Source organism: Pavona decussata, unplaced genomic scaffold (assembly GCF_977016875.1).
Source record: "Pavona decussata unplaced genomic scaffold, jaPavDecu1.1 SCAFFOLD_211, whole genome shotgun sequence".
Taxonomy (NCBI): Eukaryota; Metazoa; Cnidaria; class Anthozoa; order Scleractinia; family Agariciidae; genus Pavona; species Pavona decussata.
This window is the reverse complement of record NW_028145616.1, coordinates 289311-310121: the sequence shown is the minus strand read 5'-3', so window position 1 is coordinate 310121 and position 20811 is coordinate 289311. Positions and strand designations below refer to the sequence as shown.

Genomic DNA, 20811 nt, shown 5'->3' with positions numbered 1-20811 from the left:
TTTTAAGCCGCACATCAATGGCACTGTAAAATAACAGGGCACAAATGAACTGAGTGTTCCGTAACGGGGTGTTTTTATTGTACACGGAAAGTGCTTGGAAAATTGAAAGAGAAAGCCTGAATAATTGAAAAATTATTCAGTTACTTTATATCACATACGTGAAATCTACTATGCGTGAAACCCCAGAAGTGAAGAACGACTGAAGAAGACATTCTTCAAAGAAATATTGTCTAAACGCAAGGAAAGTGCACCGCCATTTGATAACAAACATTGTACATTTGTAAGTGAAAATATAGTGGAACACAATAGCTTTTTAAAATTGTAGTCCGCCCGTTTATTTGTGTCTCTGTACGAGTATATTTTCCGTTTGTTGTAATCTCGTTTGCTTTTACGTTCATGATGACCACATGCTCGAATTGTCTCTCCTGGCTTTCATTTTTCTTTCCATCAGGGATTTGACTTTCACCCCTTGATGATAACAACACCCAAATTGGGCCAGTTTATTTCAGACTGTGTGGTGTTCCCCGTTTTTCCTCGTCGTCACTTTCTCGTCCCTCCTTTCCCGTCTCTTAATCTTTTGCTTTCAAACTCTTTGTCATCTTTATATCTCACCCGTTTATTCCCATCTGTGTTTCCTTCTCTCCTTTTCTGTCTCCCTCTTCCCTTTTTCGTCTCTACTCTCCTGTTTTGTGTAGTTCTTTTGATTGCCTCTACCGTCCCGACTCTTTCTATCTTCTTGATCTTTTGCTTTCAAACTCTTTGTCATCATAATATCTCACCCTTTTACTTCCGTCTCTGTGTTTCTTTCTGTCCCTTTCTGTTCCTCTTATCTCTTCCTCCTCTCTGCTCTCTCGTCTTGCATAGTCCTTTTGGTCTGCTCTACTCTCCCGGCTACTCTTATCTTCAGAACGCACATCCTCCTCGGCTGAGTTATTACCACTGGTCCCATGTTCATCTTTAAACTGCATCTCCAATACATGCATTTGTGTTTCGATTAAGTCACGCATCACCTGGGAACAGAAAACAAAACCAATCCCTGAAATATTAAACGCTCCAAAGACAAGAACAAACTGCATAACAAGTTAATCCCAGTTTGTGAGTCAATTTATATAACAGATAGATGAAGCAACGAGCATTCCTAACCCTCAACCCCCTCCCCACTCCACCCAACTCATATCGTAAGGGTGTGTTCCCTCTGCGAACCAGCGACCATGCAAATTCATTGTATTTCAGACCCTCTGCATGCTCTTCAAATTTAAGTCAAAAGACCAGAGTCACTTTGAGCGCATTTATAAGAAAAAACCCCAAGGTTTGCAGCTGGTTACTCATAATCATTCGGTCAAAGCAAAGGTAGTGAAATACACTAACGTGGTGATGGAATATTTTTTTTATGATGAATTCATCATTAGCTGATGATGATGATGATGATGATGATGACGACGTTGATGATGATGATGATGATGATGATGATAATGATGATGATGATGATCCTCATCATCATCATCATCATTACTTTATATAAGTGTCAATTGATTTAGCACTGCGGTGCTAACTGAGACACTATGAATATATAAGTGAAAGAACTAATGTAAACTAAAACATAAGCATCTTTAAAAATCCCACCTGGCTAGGAGGCTTACCAGTTGGGTATTTACAAAGCGTGACCGAGAATATGAAACAGGACTACCACGAAAACAAATCCAAGCTAGTGGTCAGAGAGGGGACTTGAATTCGGGGCCTCTGGTTACAAGTCCGCATCTCTAACCACTCGACCACGCTGCCTCCAGCAAACAAGCTACGTGTAAATTATAAGTGCTTGGATGAATTTAAACGGAACTATTCAATTCCGTGTCACAGGAAGACCGGATAGTAATAAGTGTCTTGTACCTCTACAGCGCTCCTCTTTGTGATGTGTACATTCTTGGCTCGGTAGCTCTGCCGCCGGCGTTTGTAGTCGCGCTGCTCAGCTAACAATTCATAGCGCGATTTTGGTTGACCATTTTCCGCACCTAGGAGCACAACAGACACGAATACGAAATAAGCTGCGTTTGAAGGTTATTTACCTTATTGGTAGTTAATTTCGCGGGCCTTTAATTTCGTGTTTTTCGCGATTGTAAAAGCCTGGCTAAACTAGGAAACATTGTTGCGGAAACATTGTTTCTTGTTATGTTTTCCAGGTGGCTAAATTAGGGGGAAGCAAACAAAATGTTTTGCTGCCCCGGTGACAAAACGAGGACACATTGTTTCGGAAAACAGAGGGTCACGCATGCGCATAATAATAAGCTGACTTTGTAGCTAGGAAACATTTTCCATGAGCAGCACTGGAAACTAGTCAACATTGCTTTCATGGTGGCTAAACTGGGAAACATATGTTTCGGAAGCAAAATTTGTGTCCGAGTAGCAAAAATGTTTTTGACCTGAGGCAAAAACATTTTCTTGTTTCCGAGCAGCAAAATTTGTTTCGGCAATATATGTTTCCCACGCGGCTAAATTAGGAAACATTTACCTCCGCAACAGTTTTTCCGCAACAATGTTTCCTAGTTTAGCCAGGCCTTAACGAAATCGCAAAATTAAAGACCCGCGAATAAAAAACCTCGCGAAATTCAATACCCATATAGAAAATTCAAATCACAAATGTTCTTTAGAAACATTGCCAGAACTACGTACTGAGACAATGCGTATCCACGTTGTAATACACTTAAAAGTTACTTTTTTAATGTGCGTTTTGCTTGTTCCTGTTTTTCTAGAAATTTTAAAAAGTTCAGACTTTTTGAAAAATAAAATGAAGTTGAGAACCGGCTTGAATCGCGAAATTTAATGCCCTTTTTTCATACTTGCCTATTGGAATCGCGAAAATAAAACTCCGCGAAATACTGTCTCGCCAAAATTGGGAAAAGAAACTCAGAGAATTCCTTTTTGAATCATTTCTTGTCAGCTAGGAGAGTTACCTGTTGATGTTTTTATCTATTATTATGATTTTAACGCTTAGATATTTTATTCGATATTTTAAACTTATGAATTATTTATATGCTTATGCACGTTGGGTCTGAAAAACCCTGACTGAGAGATTCAATAAAGTTTCACTTTACTTTACTTTAAATTAAGTTCCTGTAAGGTACTAGTAATAATCAAAGATTATGGAGTGCGTCCGATGATCTCGATCCCAGGCTCTCTCTCCTTTGTCAAGTTAGTGATCATGTCATCCGCCCCTGCAAAATATGCGGGGGATGCCAGATACGCGTCCCAAGATCCATTCAATCAATTTTGTCCCATGAAATCTCGACTCCAATCTGTATTAGGAGTGCGTTTTTTCTACGTCGAACACATTAAGTACCATTATCCGATTTACCGGCCCATTTCTTTTTCTGTTGGTGGAGCGCTGGGTGAAAATCGATCTGATTTAAGAAATCTGTAGCACTGCCACGTGTTTTTATAAATCGGGCCGATTTACGTCAAATTCGGCCACATCAGTCAATTAGCCTTTAGCTGGGCACAGTTCTGTGCTGAAAGTTGAAATTAAAATACATTGTTTTATATCTAGGCTTTCACTCAAAAAAAAAAAGGGGGAACTGTGATTGGTTGATTCTTGTTCACGTGCCCCTGATCAAATACAAATGTATCCCGAATTCCGCAGTTGTTGCCCTCTCAGTTGTTTGTTTGTTTTGCTGTGATTGTTGAAGGGAAAGTCTAAATATATAACAAACCACTCAATGTATGGTCCCGAGGGATTTTCCTCGAGTCCTGATGTTTCCCTCTACTTCGTCTCGGGAAACATCAGGACTCTCGGGAAAACAAAACTAACTGTTTCCCTCGGGACCATACATTAAGTGAATAATGTTCACAAGGCCGTCGGTTACTACACAGATGCATAGTATCTTACCTTTACCGTCATTTACGTTTGATTCCAGTTCCAAATCTAGTTCTTCCTTCTGCACCTCCCTCTTTGCATTTGAAACCTTTCAGAAAACAAAGCAAAACCGTTTCGTAAGCGAATTGAAGTTAACAAGGTACTTCACTTCACTTCACTTATTTATTTGATGTAACCTTGTTCATTAAATGAATGATATTATTTACATCTCGGGTCAGCGGATTTCTAGAGAATCATAAAAAACAATAATATGCGGAACTTAGCACACGATTTGTGTAGCGCACACTCGCCCAGTATTTACCTAACTCCCTAAGATTTTGAAATCTAACATAGCGGCTATGATTAACCGAGTTGGCTCTCGCGCGCCGCCCGAAAACGCCTGCATTGCAAGCTAAAAGATGGCGATACATGTTTTATGCTTCTATTGTACAGTCGAACCTCTGCTTTATTCCATAGGTGTATATAAAAGGCAAGAGAACTAGCACCTTAATTATCATCACGTTTGCAATAAATTAAACTTCAGGCCCCAGTTGTTCAAAGAGCGGATAATTTTATCCAATGGATAGGTTGCTATCCGGTAGTTAAAATGTGTGCAGTATTTTCCCGATAATCCTAAAATTTGTGAATAGAGTAGAAGCATATGTCAAATTTAAGTACATGTATGGGATTGCGTGGAAAACTCGCCAGAAGCATTGGTTGGAGTACATTTGCTCCGCTGGATAGCGACTTATCCAGTGGATAAAGTTATCCGCTCTTTGAACAACTGGGACCAGAAAACTTTTCAAACTCAATAATAATTCATGGTACACTAGCAGTATTTGTACCTAAGATAATTAGCATATATGCTAGGTACAAAATAATACTGCTAGTCTGCTAGTTTAACATCCTTGTGACATGACTACGACTCTGGAATGATGTTAAAATATTGCATCTTCTTCATTAAATCTTGCATAAACCAAAACTTGGTTCTGCAATGATTTCTAGTCTCGGACTCGCCTTTTTCCTTATTTATTCAAAACTGTCGGATGGATCTGGATTCTAGTCAAAAGAGTGTTTCATCCCATTTCCAAATACCTCAAAGTTGGTTGAAAAACAACAACAACAACAACAAAAACAAAACTCGGCTTTGCCTCCTTTCTTTCAATCCACATTTCGGTGTTTGTATATCTGATGAAACACTCTTCCTCGTGTTTGATATATTACTTCTCAAACTCGTTAACGATTCATGAAGAAAAAACAAAGGAAATCACAACCGTGAAGGAGGTTTGGAAATGTGATCTTAATTGAAATTGAACGAAACATTCCTCCTCATGTTTGAGATAGTAATGGCGTTCATCAATTTTTCTCAAAACCATCGGACAAAGAAGAAGTTCAGTGGTTATGGAGAATACTACTAACACTACTCGATTCCATTCAGGACTCAGGATTTTTTTTCTCTGTTCCTCTCTCATAGCAAGCTTTTAAGATGACATTCACCGAGCTGTAATAATTTTTTTATTACCATCTTTCTTCACTACCAAATTAACTTTTGTCTACTGTTCACAGATTCTTATTATTTTAGTTAACTGACCTGTATAACATTTTCGTACACAGCAAGCCGTTGCTGAGGAGATAATTCACTTATCACCCGGTCCATGGGAAGAGGTATGTCTTTCGTAGTTTGTTCCATACCAGACTACGGTTAAACAAAAATCAGGATGGTAAGATAGACATAAAAGAGTCTCAAATCGGGGAGGGGGAGCGAGAAAACGTGAGAGAAATAAGGGGAGTCCCCCTTTCTTCTCTCACTTTTCTAACTCCCCCTCCCCCTTCCTCCCCGATTTCGGCTGAGGCTCAGAACAAGAGGAAAACAAAACAACACAAACAACCACAACGACAAAGAGGCGACAAGTAAATTGCAGAATGTTATCGATGATGATGATAATGATGATGATGATAATAAATGATGATGATAATGATGACATCTGATGATGATGATAATAATAATGATGATGAAGATGATGATCACAAATAATGATGATGATGATGATGCTGATGATGATGATGATAAGTGATGATGATAATGATGATGATGAATAAATAATTGATGATGATGATGATGATGATAATCACGATGATGACGATAATAATAATGATGATGATAACAACGACAATACCAATTTATATAGGGATCTTATGGTAATAGTTCCAGGTGCTGGGTATCAAGAGAATGGACTTCATCTCGAATGAAGAAGTCCTCAAGAGAGTGAAACAAGATCTGCTCATCCAGCTGATACAACAACGACAGCTCCACTTCTTAGGGCACATCCTCAGGAAACCAGAGAATGAATTGGTCAACAGACACGCCCTTTTCCACGCTAAACATGGCAAATGTAAGCCCGGTCGCCCAAAGGTGATGTTTCATCAGTACATTGCCAACGTAATCAGCCAGGCATACCCACCAACGCCAGAAGAGATTTGAAGTCTGGTACAAGACTGGAAGGCGTGAAGAAAGCTCGTGACCGACTGCAGTGCAGTTGGCTGATGATGATGATGATGATGAAAGATGATGAACAACATAAAAACAGCTCAAAAGTACACAGTCAAAAATGGAAAAAAAAAATGTACTAAAGGTCACAAAAGAGGGACTTTCCACAAACTTAGTAAAAACAAAGAGAGGTCTGAGTTGTTTCATTCTAAGTTGCTATAAATAATAACAAACAAGCCACCATGTAAATAACTGATCATCGTACACAGAATAGCAAATCAAGGATATTAGCAACTTCAAACCTGGTAATTTTCCTTAGCAATAGACACTGAAAGAAATTTCCACAAGTTCAGAACAAATGCCTGCGTCTCTAAAACAAAACAAAAACAGCAAAGTCAACAACAAACTTTGATGAACAATGAAACAATTTATCATGGCGTTGTTTTACTAGGTGAATTCGAAGACTATAATTTTTGAATTCAGAGGACGAATTAAACGGGGAGTGTCACCTGTTTTTACCGTCACTTTGAAAAGCCAAAAATCATACAGGTATGGTTGTAAACGTCAAAATAATGGTTCAGTTTTGTTAACAATAACCCTTCTAATACACAGAAACTAGAATCATTTCTCTTTGGCTTCAGATGTCTAGGATGGAAATGGATTGGAACTTGAAAAAATTGGCCAGATTTTTCAAGTTCCTCGCACACATGTATGTATCCTGGAGAAATGGCTAAAAATTTATTATAGTTGACTCTTGAGCGGAAAAATCATTTCATATTTTCCAGCCAGTGCTACAGTGTATAAGAGAAATCTCACGCTAGAAAAGAAGTTCGATCTTTATCAAATATTTGTCTAATGAGCAGTTTTGACCAACATACAGCAAACGCTCCGTGACAGTGCACCTTTAAGAACGGTTCGCAACAACGATTTTTGGCACTGCAATGTTGCACAAAAACTTGATACCATATAACATGGGCATGTGCACAATTTTTAGCGTAATGATTGGATGCTAGTCCATCGCAGGGTTACTCCCAGCAGTACATACATGTAGCACCTAGCGGGTACCCCATCCTGCAGAATGCCTATTGTTCTCAGGACATTTACTTCCTGTTCAACAAAGTTCGTAGATCTGTCATATTAAGCGCAATCATGCAGAGACTCTATGAAAGCGCTTCAGCCATTGGTTGCCAAGAATGCACGACGAAGCTCATTAATATGTTGTAGGTGGCAAACTACATGTAAACAATAAATGCAGCACGCTATTGTTTTCTCCATTAAGAGCAATTCTCCAGGAAAGTGAAGCAAAGTTGGAAATGAAAAATTTTAACCCCTCTTCAATTTTTGTGTGTAGGTAGGTTACCTTGGGGGATATACAAAAACAACCATATTTGGATCGGCAGATGTATCGTTGCCATGGTAACCGCACTATATGACGTCGGCCTCGGGACCATGTTTTGAGCAAAAGTTCCACTCTCAAAAAGTAAAAGTAAACGAGTCTGGTTCTCGGGTGCATGTGAACCAATTCAAATGAAATTCATACAGATGTTAGAAACACTCTCCCAGTTTATAAAATTTGCCGTTACAATAATTTGGGTTTTATAAACAAGAAGAAAATGCTCGTCCTACTATGTTCCCTGTCAGCCATTTAGACAAGCAGGAAAAACAAGCACAACGATATTCGTTATTTCTCCGAAAGTACTCTTTCCACATAAACCAAATTAGCAGCAGAGATTACATAGATATTGACGTTTCTAAATATTATAAAATCAATTTGGGGAAAACTATACTCTGGTTATGGGTGCTGAAGACACCTGGGACAAATTGCAAAAAATTGAAAAATTGGTAATTTTGAGAGCTCTAGTATTTAGCTCAAACAGGCTATAGAGAGAGAAAATCAGCTTCAAAAGTATCTTTTATCATCTTGTCTGCTACCTACATTTAGTAAATAAGGTTTTGGCCGACAAATTTGATGAAATATAAATTGATACAAAACCTACCTTGAGGGTTTTGGGAATTTCTCCAGGATGCTTTCGTCGCGTGGTTCTCTCTAGTGTCTCTCCTTCCCAAGTTCCGTCTTTTTGACCAAATCTAGCGCAGACTAACAGTTACTCCCATCGAATATCCAGTTTGCTGTGTTTCAGACCAGGGATGATGATACAAGTAGCCCGCATACACTTGACAAAGAACAGTTGACAAAGTCCAAAACATGGTCGTAATGCTTGCGATTTCTGCCGTCGAGCACCTAAATTCATCAATATTATTCGGCCAGGAAGTAAAGTAAATGTCTCGAGATCGATGTATAAAGCAAATGCATGCCTTTGAACAATCCAAAGTAACGTCTTTGGCTAAAATCGAGTCAGATATTGCGATAGTCGACGAGCCAAGTATGGTAAATAAACTGAACGCATAGGCCGGAAGTCCGAGAAGCACGACTGCTGACCGGATGTAACACAATGTAATGGGATGTAACACCGGATGTATGTGTAATGATATCCTCTCGTAACGGGGTTGTTTCACAATGGCAATGGTGAAGAAAGCCAAAAGAAAAAAAAAAAAAAAAACAGAATAACCGAATGAAAACAAAAACAAAGGAAATGAAACTGAACTGAAGCTTGGGTGAAAATTGAACGCATGATCATAATAGCCGCACCCCCCCCCCCCCCCCAAAAAAAAAAACTCTTTAGACTGTGAAAATGCAATTACAAATTCAGTTATGATAATCTATTCGTGGCAAGAGAATGAAAAATTTGCGCGTGAAATGTTACATTTGTTTACCTGCACGGCAAAGAATAAGATCCATTTCGTCGCTGATTTCATCACGGTTTATACTAAGTCCGTAGGCTTGCACGTGCCTGGAAATATCCCTTTGACATTGACTGAGTTTTATATTGTCTCCACTGCACTCACAAACCGAAACGTCCCTTTTGGGATTTGAAAGAGACCAACTTTCCATTGTCCCGACCAGGATATTTTCCTTCGCACGACGATATGCAAATTTCTCTTACAGTGTTTTTGATCGACGGCACAAATTTACGTCTGGTCGCCCCTCCCCCCACCAAAAAAAAAAGAAAAAACAACGGCAAAAATTAAATAAATAAATAAACAGAAAGAATGCCAAAATTGGGCAGGTATTAGGTACTGAATGTGAAAATTTTTCGGCTTGGAGAGGACTTATTTATTTCTGGAGGAGAGGTGGGTCAAAAATTCCGACTTCGTAACTTCTAATGTGTACGCTAATGCCCCAGATCAGCGACGTATCTTACATGCAGGCCATCCTTAACATCCAATACGCAATGAATTAAAACAAACAAACAAACAAACCCAGGAAACATGGGCGGCTTATGTGGTTGCGTAAAACGATCAGTGAAGCGCTTTTATTTTGTCCTCTTTATTACCACTGTAAAACAGTCATAAAAGCGGATCAAAAGTCGTCCTTTTATCCCCCTATCAATGATATATTGTACCAAAAATATCTAAAGAAGAGATAATGCCATTGCGACAATTAGCCGAAGCTACAAAAACAAACAAACAAACAAAAAGCGCGTATATCGCATTTAAAACTACATCCGGTCAGCAGTTTTGCTACTCGTATTTCCGGTCTACATACGTTTGGTCGTAAACAACGATTTCTTCGCTTCTCAACCATGCACCACGGAATGTACGGCTCGATTTAGCCAAAGACTTTAATCAGAATCGTCGCAGACATGCATTTGCTCAGCTGTGATCTTGATGCACCTATTTAACTTCCTGGATGGATTGTATTGATGAATTATTTCGATACCCACACACGACTGGGTTTGACCTGTTCGACTGTTGTTTATTCGGGTTAACGCATCATCATCTTTGGTCTAAAAGTAGATGTTCGGCGAGGCTAGGCAGTTAGATTTGTCCTTTCCGCTAGAGTCTGTGCAAGATTTGGTGAAGAAAATGGAGTGAGCGAACTGAGGAGAGACCCATCCTATACGACAAAAGCATCCTGAAGAAATTCCTAAAAGTTGCAAGGTGGGCTTTGTTTTAATTTATATTTCATCAAATTCGTTGGCCAAAACCTAATCAATCAAACGTAGATAACAGATAAGATGAATGAAAAAACCTCTGAATCTGATATTCTCTATCTAAAGCCTGTTTGAACCAAATACTGGACACCTCAACATTTCCAATTTTGCAATTTTTTACAACTTGCCTCAGATGTCTTCAACACCCATGGCCAGAATATAATTTTCCCCAAATAAATTTTATAATATTTATAAACTTCAATATCTATGTAAGCCCTGCTACTAATTTGGTTTATGTGGAAAGAGTACTTTCGGAGAAATAACGAATATGGTTGTGCTTGTTTTTCCTTCTTGTCAAAATGGCTGACAGGCAACATAGTAATACGAACATTGTCTTCTTGATTATAGAACCCAAAATACTCTAACAGCAAATTTTATAAACTGGAAGAGTGGTTTTACCTTCTGTATGAATTTCATTTGAATTGGTTCACATGTACTCGAGAACCAGACTCGTTTATTTTAACTATTTGAGAGTGAATTTTTCGGTCAAAACATAGACCTCAGGCCGACGTGATCAAGTGCGGTTTCCATGGCAACGACGCACCTGCCGATCCAAATATGGCTGTTTTTGTTCATCCCTCCAGGTAACCTACCTCCACACCAAAAATGAAGGGGGGTTAAAAATTTTCATTTCCAACTTTGCTTCACTTTCCTGGAGAATTGCTCTTAATCTCTTTGTTTTGCAAAATATATTCCTTTGTTTAAGGCTTAAGTGTTCATACATCTTTGCCTTCCAAAAAGCTGTGCGTGAAAGTTAAGATTACAACTTCTGATAAACAGAAAAGCATGTTTTACTATAGCCCTACTTGACCAATTTGGGGCAGTTTCTCTTCTAATTCTGGGCTATTCAAAGCACGCTCACATTCAAATTTGCCGATTCCATGACTATGAATAATTAATAATGTCCAGGCATTCTGCGCGATGTATTTATACACCTGAGGGAAGAGATAGAATGTGGAGCAACTAGTTTCTTATCTAAGGAAACAACATAGGAATGAAGAGACCAATATAGGACCTCTTACATGTAAGCCAACTAGACTGTCTTATAACCCTGCCGCACAGTTACATGTGGCTAAACTGTATGTGGCTCAATTTCTCACCATTTCCTAGCAGATCCTTAAGCATCTCTTCCATGCCATCAGGATGAGCAACCTTCTCCTCTTGAAGACAGGATAACACAAAATTCACAAGACGATCACTGGCGCCTTCAACAGAGCTGTTACCAGAAACACAAGTATGATATAAGGCCTTTTCCTCTTTTCCCTGTTTACCAAGATACTTACCCCTCCCCTCCCCTCCCCTCCCCTCCAAAAGCAAAAAAATAGTAATATCTGTGGTTACCTACAGCTGTACTGTTTATTACGCTGTACAAGGTGGTTCTACTTTTGAGTCTGTGGATGAAATCCTTAAGGGGGCAATTTACCTAAATTTGAATGAAATTTAAAGAGGTTTTAAGAAGGGATAGAAGAAAGAAAATGATTTTTGGAACACTAACAGACAGTTGATACCCACGCAAGAGCACCCCAGGTTGTTAGTGGACTAATTTGGTGTCTGTCTATTAACTATTAACTACAAATTCTAATTTGAAAACTTCAGTAAATCTTCAATATTTTTTATTTCTCTTAATTTAACCAATCCTTCTAAAAAAACTACATGTACTCCTCCCAAATATACCCAAAAATTCACAAAATACCCCACAACACAGATTCACGGGATAACAAATAAGGGTTTTTGGATTGCCTGAAACGTGAATGAGACATTTCCATTAAAGCCATGTCAAGCGGTGGAAAAATGGCATTTAGGTGAATTGCCCCCTTAAGACGAACATTTTCAAGAAAATCGTTGATGTAATCAGTATCAACCTAAAAGATGTAAAGAAATCCACAAGTTCAAGACTTCTGCCAGAGTTGTGAATGAAAACAGTAATTTTATGACATTATAGGACAAAAACAAGCTTCACACCAAAATGAGGCTGCACCTCGTGCACATCTAAGAAAATGTGTCCCACATCAGGGAGCAAAAGAAGCTGTCGTGTCTTATATAATGTTTTCAGCATCATCAGGTTATTAAGAGCTTCCTCGTGCGGGTGGACCGGTGAGGGTGGGACTCTGCAGAGACTCTGCGCCCAGTAACTCTACCCCAATGAGGGGGGTAAGGGGGGAGCAGAGATGGGGGAGCATTTTGCTCAAATTATTTTTCATTTTTTTTATTGTTATATTAACATGTTAAAAGGCGCGTTTTAACTCGCATCCACTTCAGATGAATGTATCTGGCACTGTAAATTTGATGTAAATGTTTAGAAAGCTATGTTCTTGTCCCCCTTTAAGTGTGACCATTCAAATTAAAACTACTGAGCAGTACTTTCTTGTGATGCTTTTTATTATACTGTACAAGGTGGTTCTACCTTTCGAGTCTGTGGATGAAATCCTAAAGTGTGACCATCAAATGAAAGCTACTGAGCAGTACTTTCCTTTGATGCTGTTTAGACTGCAAGCATGCAGTCCCTTTCTGGTTAGTCAAGAGGTTGCGCTCGCAGTGCAGCAAGACTGGAGTCTGTGGATGAAATCCTAACGTGTGACCATTCATATAAAAGCTACTGAGCAGTACATGTACTTCCCTATGGTGCTGTTTATTATACCAAACAAAGTATGTGGTTTTACTTGATAGTGACTTGGTACCTTAAGTACTGAACTTGTGGTAAGTTCCCGATGATCCAGTCCCTTATCTTCTGCTGTGATAGGAGATGTAGGTGAAGCTTTCTGTGAGAGGCTGGAATCTCTTCCCATGCCATTATTGATCTAACAAAAGTCAGAAATATGACATTTAAAATATTATCTATTCATCATTATACAATGAACTGTGTAAAGCTCGCGTTTTGATTGGTCTAGAGGAGTGTGTGATTAGAGTATAGACGCACGATTGACGTCATCGAGTGGTGTGACCGGCGCACGTGATCAGAGTCTAGAGTCCAGCCAGAGCGACTGGTCAACAAAGTTTTGCAAACTGTTTTTGCGAGTAGCGGACAAACACAGGCAAATTTTCTCAGGAAAGGAAAACTGTTCAATAAAAAATTGGACAAGGACCGTTGAGAGTGACCTCAACCAGGATGGGAAAGCTAGAACTTTGTTGTGACGTGAAAAGTAAGCAAATATTTGTCGAAATATGTCGCCGATAGAAATCCGGTAATGGCGAGTAATCGATTACAGATCGCAGTGAAGCGACTTACATGCTGTAATATTTTGAGGTCAGGATTTCCTTCTGGAATAAAGGTTAGTTTCGAAAATATTGTTAGTGAAATTCTTTCGGATTATACTCTAATTTAGAAGATCACAATTGCATGTGTGTGGTAGTCCAAAACTGAGTTTGCTGGAAAGTTTTTGACTCAGCTCAGGCAACGCGATGCTCGCTCACAAAATGTGTTGAAATGTCTTTGTTATTGTATAAAACAAATAGATTCCATTTTGCCGTGGGTCTGTACTCTGATAACGCACAGAGGACGTCAAAACGTGGTGAGAACATCAGTCATGCTACTCGCCTGCGGCTCGTAGCGTACTTCTTTGTTCTCACCACGTTTTGACGTCATCTGTGCGTTATCAGAGTACAGACGCACGGCAAAATGGAATCTATTTGTTAATTATGAAGCTCCTATTTTACAATGGTGTCTCCTAATACAGAGGTAATTAAATGGAAAAAGCAGATTTAAGCAAGGGCTGTTGAAATACAGTGTAAATAACTGTAAACATTAAATAAATCAGGGTAACCAAACATTTTTGAGAGATCATTGGGAGAGAGCAAAAGGCTTTAAAATGTATTCACATTTACAATGTATGGATTTTTTCCATTAATTCATTTTCTCTGGAAAGTGCATGATCTCACACACTGAATGCCATAATTTTGTCTGCCACACAAGGATGCAACAGCATTTATTGACAACATTACTGTACAACTCCACAAAGATTACAGACTCACTGACAGACTGGCATGGGGCTGGGAGGGTGGGGAAGCTGTTGCTTCGTATGGCAAGACTAAATGAAACAAAAACTGAATCACATGACCAAATGTGACATCTGATATCCTCACTCGTACCCAGCTCCCCATTCAGTGTGTGAGAACTTTTTTTTGCCTCTCTCGCAAGTTCAGCTGGCAAGAAAAATATTTAACCCCAATTTCCTCTTAGGATTTCAGTAGCCCTTGCTAAGATCTTCTCTTCCTGCATAGTCAATACCTTTTCAAATACCTTTGAATTCTTTAGTAGGGACTGTCCTTAAGAAATCAGAGTTTCTCAGACTTTATGAGATGCGCAGAATGTATGCACAGTAGTAAAAAGAGACATCTTACTTAAGTTGAGCTAATACTCAAAAAAAGTTAATTTATTTTATTTCGTCCAAGAAAACTTTCTATAACCGATAGGGGAGGTCACTGGAAGTTCGGGTTGAGAGGGAGGTGTTAAAAGATATACAGAATATAACTAGTTCTTGAAGGAAAGTATTTGGCTGAACTGGAATTTCCAGAGGGAAGAAGAGGGTCCAAACCAAAGAAATTTTCACTGGGTGGGGTCAGGGTAGGTACTCTGGTGTCAACATGCTTTTGTAGACAACTTCTGGTACGGCATCAAGTTATGTGACAGAAAGTCAGTAAATGAAACAAAGTCAAGCCATCTTTTTGTGACTTAGCCCCCACTACAGCATTACTTTGCATACAAGAAAGCATGACCTATTTATTACACTCAGACAAAATGGTTGCAACCATTGTGGCAGGTGGTCATTTGCAGCTGTGACATATGTGTACTACCACACACACACACGCAACTGAGTTTTAAAAGCAAATAATCCTACTGAATACAAGGTATTAAACATCCCAAATCATAGACTTTCAATCAGTCTATTCAACATATTGTAAATTTAAAATGTAAGCCCCTTCGAAAATTTGTGCATTCAAGGCTTACAAGGCTGAGTAAAGCAAGGAATGCCATGGTGTTCATAATTCAATATACTGCCAAAGTTGGAACATAAGCCCCTCTGAAAAGTAGTCTCCAATTCCCTCCCCGCCCATCAGTTTGTCAGGAGAGGGGTATGATGGGCACTTTCAAATCCAATACAGATTTCTTGTTTAATAACAAAATGGCACAAAAAAAATGCAGTACTACCTAATTTTATCCAAAGAACCACTGCATTTAGCTTTCTCTTCTGTAAGTTTCATCTGGACTTCATGTGTTAGCCCTTGTTCTGATGATGGAACCGACAAGCGTTAATATTCAAAAAGGAAAAAGACGATCACAAAGAAGTAATAACAGAAATGGTAGGATCATTGTATAGTTATTACAACATACATGTACTGTAATGTACAGTAGGTCCTAATTTACCTAGAAAAACTGGAATCACTGCTTTACATTTCTGATAGAAGAACTCTGGACTAGAACAAGCGTCCTAAAAATAAAACAAAACATCCCAATTAACACCCATTCAAAATTATATGACAACAATCTAGTAAATGTTTAACAGAAACTATAATAATTGTTGTTCAGTTTGAGTGAGCTTTTGGTGGCGTCTGCAGTCCACCTTCACCTGAGTGTAAAATAATAATTATACAGTCATGTTTATTGACATGTAAATAAAATATTAATAGGAAGATTTAGAATCATATCCATGACTGTACATGTTATTGTACATAGATGAGAATATTGTGCACAATAATTCTGATTCTGATGCTAATGCAAAACTATGAAACTGAAAACAGCCGGTGGCAAATGCAGAATAAACATGGTCACATCCATGTCATTTCTGCCATTTACATGTACAATTAATACAATTCTAAATCTCTCTGCCTGTGTAACACTATTACTGACAGATACTGAGAAAAGGAAGTTTAAGGTCCCGTTCAGACTAGGTGCCCGTTCCCGGTTCTCGGACACAGGCACTAGTCGGAACAGAGCTTTTTGTCAGTGGCCAAGCAACAATCTGGGCACCATGCCTGGGCATGGGCACTATCTCCAAGGGTAGAACTCGGGCACCATTCCTGTTCCCGCATAATGTATGTAATGTATCAAAACCTACATGTAGCTCAATGACAGTTCACATATACGTGTATCTTTAATCTTTAATTAACATAATTGCCAGTAGCAAGCTTATCCGGAAATGGGCATTTCAGAACACGGATGCTCATAACATTGACAGGGAAGGTGAAAATAAAGTACAAAGAAAACGAAATTAACTTGATTCATGACGAACAAACTACCTACAAGTGTATACAAATTTAAAGTTTAAAACTTGTGCTCACAAAACCTAACTCATTACAAGGATTATGGACAGTGAGTAAATTAACTTGTTAGCAAAAAAACTACTAATACACGCATTCAACTAATAATGAACAAATTTATCATCATATTACAAATACTTGAATGAAACACGGTAACAGAGTCAGCATATACGGAGGTGGGATACAAAGCATTCCAAACTGGGACAGTTCTAGATAATGAAAAAAGAAAACTTATGCGTGTTAACGTTAGACAAAAAATGTTGGAACTGGAATGGATGCTGTGTACCAGCTCGCGTAAAATGGGGAGACTTCATCTCACGTAGGTCATTGGAGAATGACATCCTGACAATTTGCTTGTCTTGATTTTGAAGAAATTGTCAAATCAGAGATCCTTATATGTGTCTCTAGATCTTGTAGTCTGAAATGTCAGCCGTCTCCTCCCCCTAACCCACAGGGGGCGCGGGAGAGAGAGACGTCTGAATTCCGAGCGTTATAATGTCGTCCGGTGACGTCACGTACTTTTGCGAATATGGTAGGTAGTTTTTGATTGGTTCTTACCTAATTGAAATAGATAATCGTTTCTTATTGGTCAAACTTGCGAAAACAGATATTTCATTTCGGCGTCGAATATAAAGTGTTGACAGACCAGACACAACTCGTAGGTTCATGGTGTCAAAAGTGACTTCTCTTATAACGTAGTTTTGCTCTCACGAGTATCTCTCTTAAAGACTTTCCTTTTTGGTATGAGATAAGTGGGAGCCTCTTTCAATATTTCGAGCCAATGGTTGGTTTCAAGGTGTTTTTGAGGTTAATTAGACAGTGCTGGGTGGTAAGTTGTGAAGAAGAGAAGAATTTTATTTCGCACTTTCTCGTTTTGTTATAAAGCCGACTTCCGTTCAGTGAATTTAATCTCAGAGGTTATTTTTCAATTGTGTTGTGTTATTTCAATTGTGTTGATAGCCTCTTGCCTGAAGGCGCGTTTTGAAGTTGGTGGTATTGCAATAGAATGATTTCACTGAGTATCTGGTTCTCAGAAGTCTCAGCGATTCTACAATCAAGCGGGAATCCTTGACATTCGCACGCACTTTAAACCAACAGACTTTCCAGTACACATTTTTCTTTCTGCCACCCACCGGGGTCAGAAAAGGACTCATAAAAAATGAAGCCCTGAGACTTCTTCGAAACAACTCATCTGCAAAATCATTCTATTACAACATCATCCACTTCAAAACGCACTTTTGGGCTTGAGGCTACCCCACAATCTTATTGAAAAAATAACCTCTGATTTTCACTGAACGGAAGTCGGCTTTACAACAAAACAATAAAGTGCGAAACAAAATTCTTTCTTTTGTCACAACTTACCACCCGGCGTTGCCTAACCTCAAAAACATCTTGAGGACCAAATGACTTTTATTCAAAACCAACAATTGCTTCGAGTAATATTCTGAAGGACCTACTCTTACATGTATTTCATACAAAAAAAAAACAGTCAAAAAAGCAAAACCATAACGAGAAGTCACATTTCATACCACTATACCACGAGCTTTAATATGAGACGTGTCTGGCCTGTCAACACTTTATTTACTAATAACAATTATCGCAACATTTTTCAATTCATCTTCGGTGAAAAATGAAGTGCCATCCCGTACATGCATTCTTGATGCTTTGTCTTCAAATTTTACGGCTTAAAAAACGCACACAACTTCTTACATTATGCATGCTGCAATGCACGCCGCGCGCTTCCATGACTCGTGGCCGCTAATTTGTTTAAAATGTTTTTATTTATGCAAAATTGCATAAATTACTGTGTGACGTCAACGGACGGCATTATAACGCTCGGAATTCAGACGTCTCTCTCTCCCGCGCCCCCTGTGGGTTAGGGGGAGGAGACGGCTGACATTTCAGACTATAGATCTTGCCACCCCAAGTTTGATATCATGGTATTAACACAACTGGTTCAACAATATTATAATAGTTGCAAACAAAGTCGCGCGATGCTGGAGGGTTCCACACCGCTGATATCTTTCTGTGTGTTAATAGAGACCAGGCAACAGAACCGTATTCGCACATTAGGCGGCCCAGGGACCATGTAGCACTGGCAATTGGTCATTTTATGACATGCCACTCAACTGGGACTTTCAGAATCCATAATAGCAACACCAACAAAAACGTTGCTTAAATCCTGTATTGTTTAGCAATGTTCTTGTTGCTGTCTTGGTTAAGTAGCTCGTTAAACTCCCTATTATCTTTGAATCGCTGCTAACACCTAGACATCCCTCTCTGGCTTTTTAAGGAAATTTGACAACTGTGGATAAACTACTGTAAGCTTCCTGCTGTTGGCAAGCACTTGCTGATTTGTATGGCATAGTGCCATGGTAGATCTATGTTATATTAATATCTTATACTGCAGCCCTGGCGCTGTCATTGAGGGCTAAACCTGTATTACCTGTTACAGTTGATCGAATACCCTAATGAAAGAACCTTGATATTACGGGTGATGACAGCTGCAGGGTCATTTTACTCAGAGAACAACAAGACTGCTATGGGTGTGAAGCTTAATGCCACATTGAACTGAACTGAACTGATGGCTTTATTTTAAGAGGGTAGCACATGACAGTAAGGAAACTGATAACCCAGTGGCCCTCTATAGCACAAAGACCAGACCAGCACACCAGGAACTCAAGAAGATTAGAAAGTCTAACCATTAAGATTTGCAGATGTCATTTACAAAGGCAGCACTTTCTCCTCAGTTATTTAAAGACCCTGAGTGTTGGTCCGGCCGGGGTTTGAACCCGCGACCTCCCGCATGGTAGTCTGATGCTCAACCAACTGAGCTAATTGGTCGGCGGTGCTGTGGCCAAACTTAATAACAGCAGCCAGGCTGTACTGTGTTTACCTGAGGTTTCAATCCTTTGGATTTGTACTGGCAAACATTTAAATGTTTCTCAAGTCTTGATGATGGCATCCTGTGAGTTGGGTTCAATGGACAATGAACCAGCTTTGAGCTGTTGACCTTTGGTAAGACATGGAACGGATGTAAGTTGAACAGTCAAGCTGCACAAGTGCTGTTATTGTATATTAATCTATTTTATAACACCATGGAATTTTGTGTGTGGAAGTCATGGCCAAGGCCACCACATTTGTTTTGTTAGTACCAAAAAAAAATGAGACAGTGTTGGAGGATTGAAGTGCCAAGATCTGTCAAAAGGCAATGCAGTCCCCCACCCACAAACACATAATTACGAAATTGCAGCAAAGCAGACTCTTTACCCTTAGCTTAAAATTAGCCCTAAAACTATTTTTAGTGAGCAAAAAAAAAATACCTCGGTTAACTTTTAATCATGGATTAGTGTTAATCGACTTTCGAACAAAGGGGCCGGGCCGGCCCGGGCCCTCCATAAAATGTCTCTAGACATTCTAATATACAAACCGTACTCATGCATATTAGCTACAGTTTAAGGCAGAATTTCCAACTCTCGCGATGTGGTAGTGAGACTCACAGTTTCAGGACTCATCTCATGGTCTCACGATTTAACCTTGAAATCTCACGGTTTTCCACCGACAGCAGGTCTTCAATGAAACTTGATGGGACATTTTCCAATTGTCAATGAAGCTCCATTACCCTGAGACCACAACCCCTTGCTACAAGTGGAATCCTGGGGGGGGCGGGGGACTAGAGCATACAATGATGAACACAATTAAATGAGCGCCACATATTATTAAGGTACTTGTTTGTCTAATTTGTGTTAATTAATGCTAAAAGGGCACTAATTATCACAGTTTGCACAAGGTATTGTTAGCGTTGAGATTCCTTCGTTTTAGAACATTTTTGTAAATCTCACTATTTGTGAACCAAATCTCAAGATTTTTGGGCGTAAATTTCGGAGACCTCAAGATTTGGAGGGTTTAGATGTTGGAAGGTCTGGTACATGGTCTCCATTAAAATGACCTTTGAAGCTTTGATTTCGACTTCCATACCTCTTTCAAAAGCTTTTCTTTGTTCCACCTTAGTTTATGTAGTATGGCCTCCATTTCACGAGTGCTTTGACTCAAAAACGCAGAAATATCACCAATACATCTCTCCTTGTCCGCCATCTTGGATTTGTTTAGTCTGGCTGGAGACTGGTCCGAGTGGCCGCCATTTTGAACGCGGGCGAGACTCTGGG

General features: G+C 39.2%; 1 protein-coding gene across 1 annotated transcript; it reads right to left on the bottom strand.

Moving 5' to 3' along the window:
* Positions 1 to 54: 54 nt before the first annotated feature.
* LOC146460514 (U11/U12 small nuclear ribonucleoprotein 48 kDa protein-like) lies at positions 55 to 20811 on the bottom strand. The gene is made up of 11 exons (XM_085088127.1): positions 20624 to 20811; positions 19542 to 19658; positions 15753 to 15816; positions 15537 to 15615; positions 13069 to 13188; positions 11491 to 11606; positions 6638 to 6705; positions 5439 to 5543; positions 3881 to 3956; positions 1888 to 2009; positions 55 to 1010 (listed from the first exon to the last, which is right to left on the bottom strand). Exons 1-11 carry the CDS (start codon positions 20738 to 20740, stop codon positions 729 to 731), a joined length of 1266 nt encoding a protein of 421 aa, XP_084944253.1. The 5' UTR covers positions 20741 to 20811; the 3' UTR covers positions 55 to 728.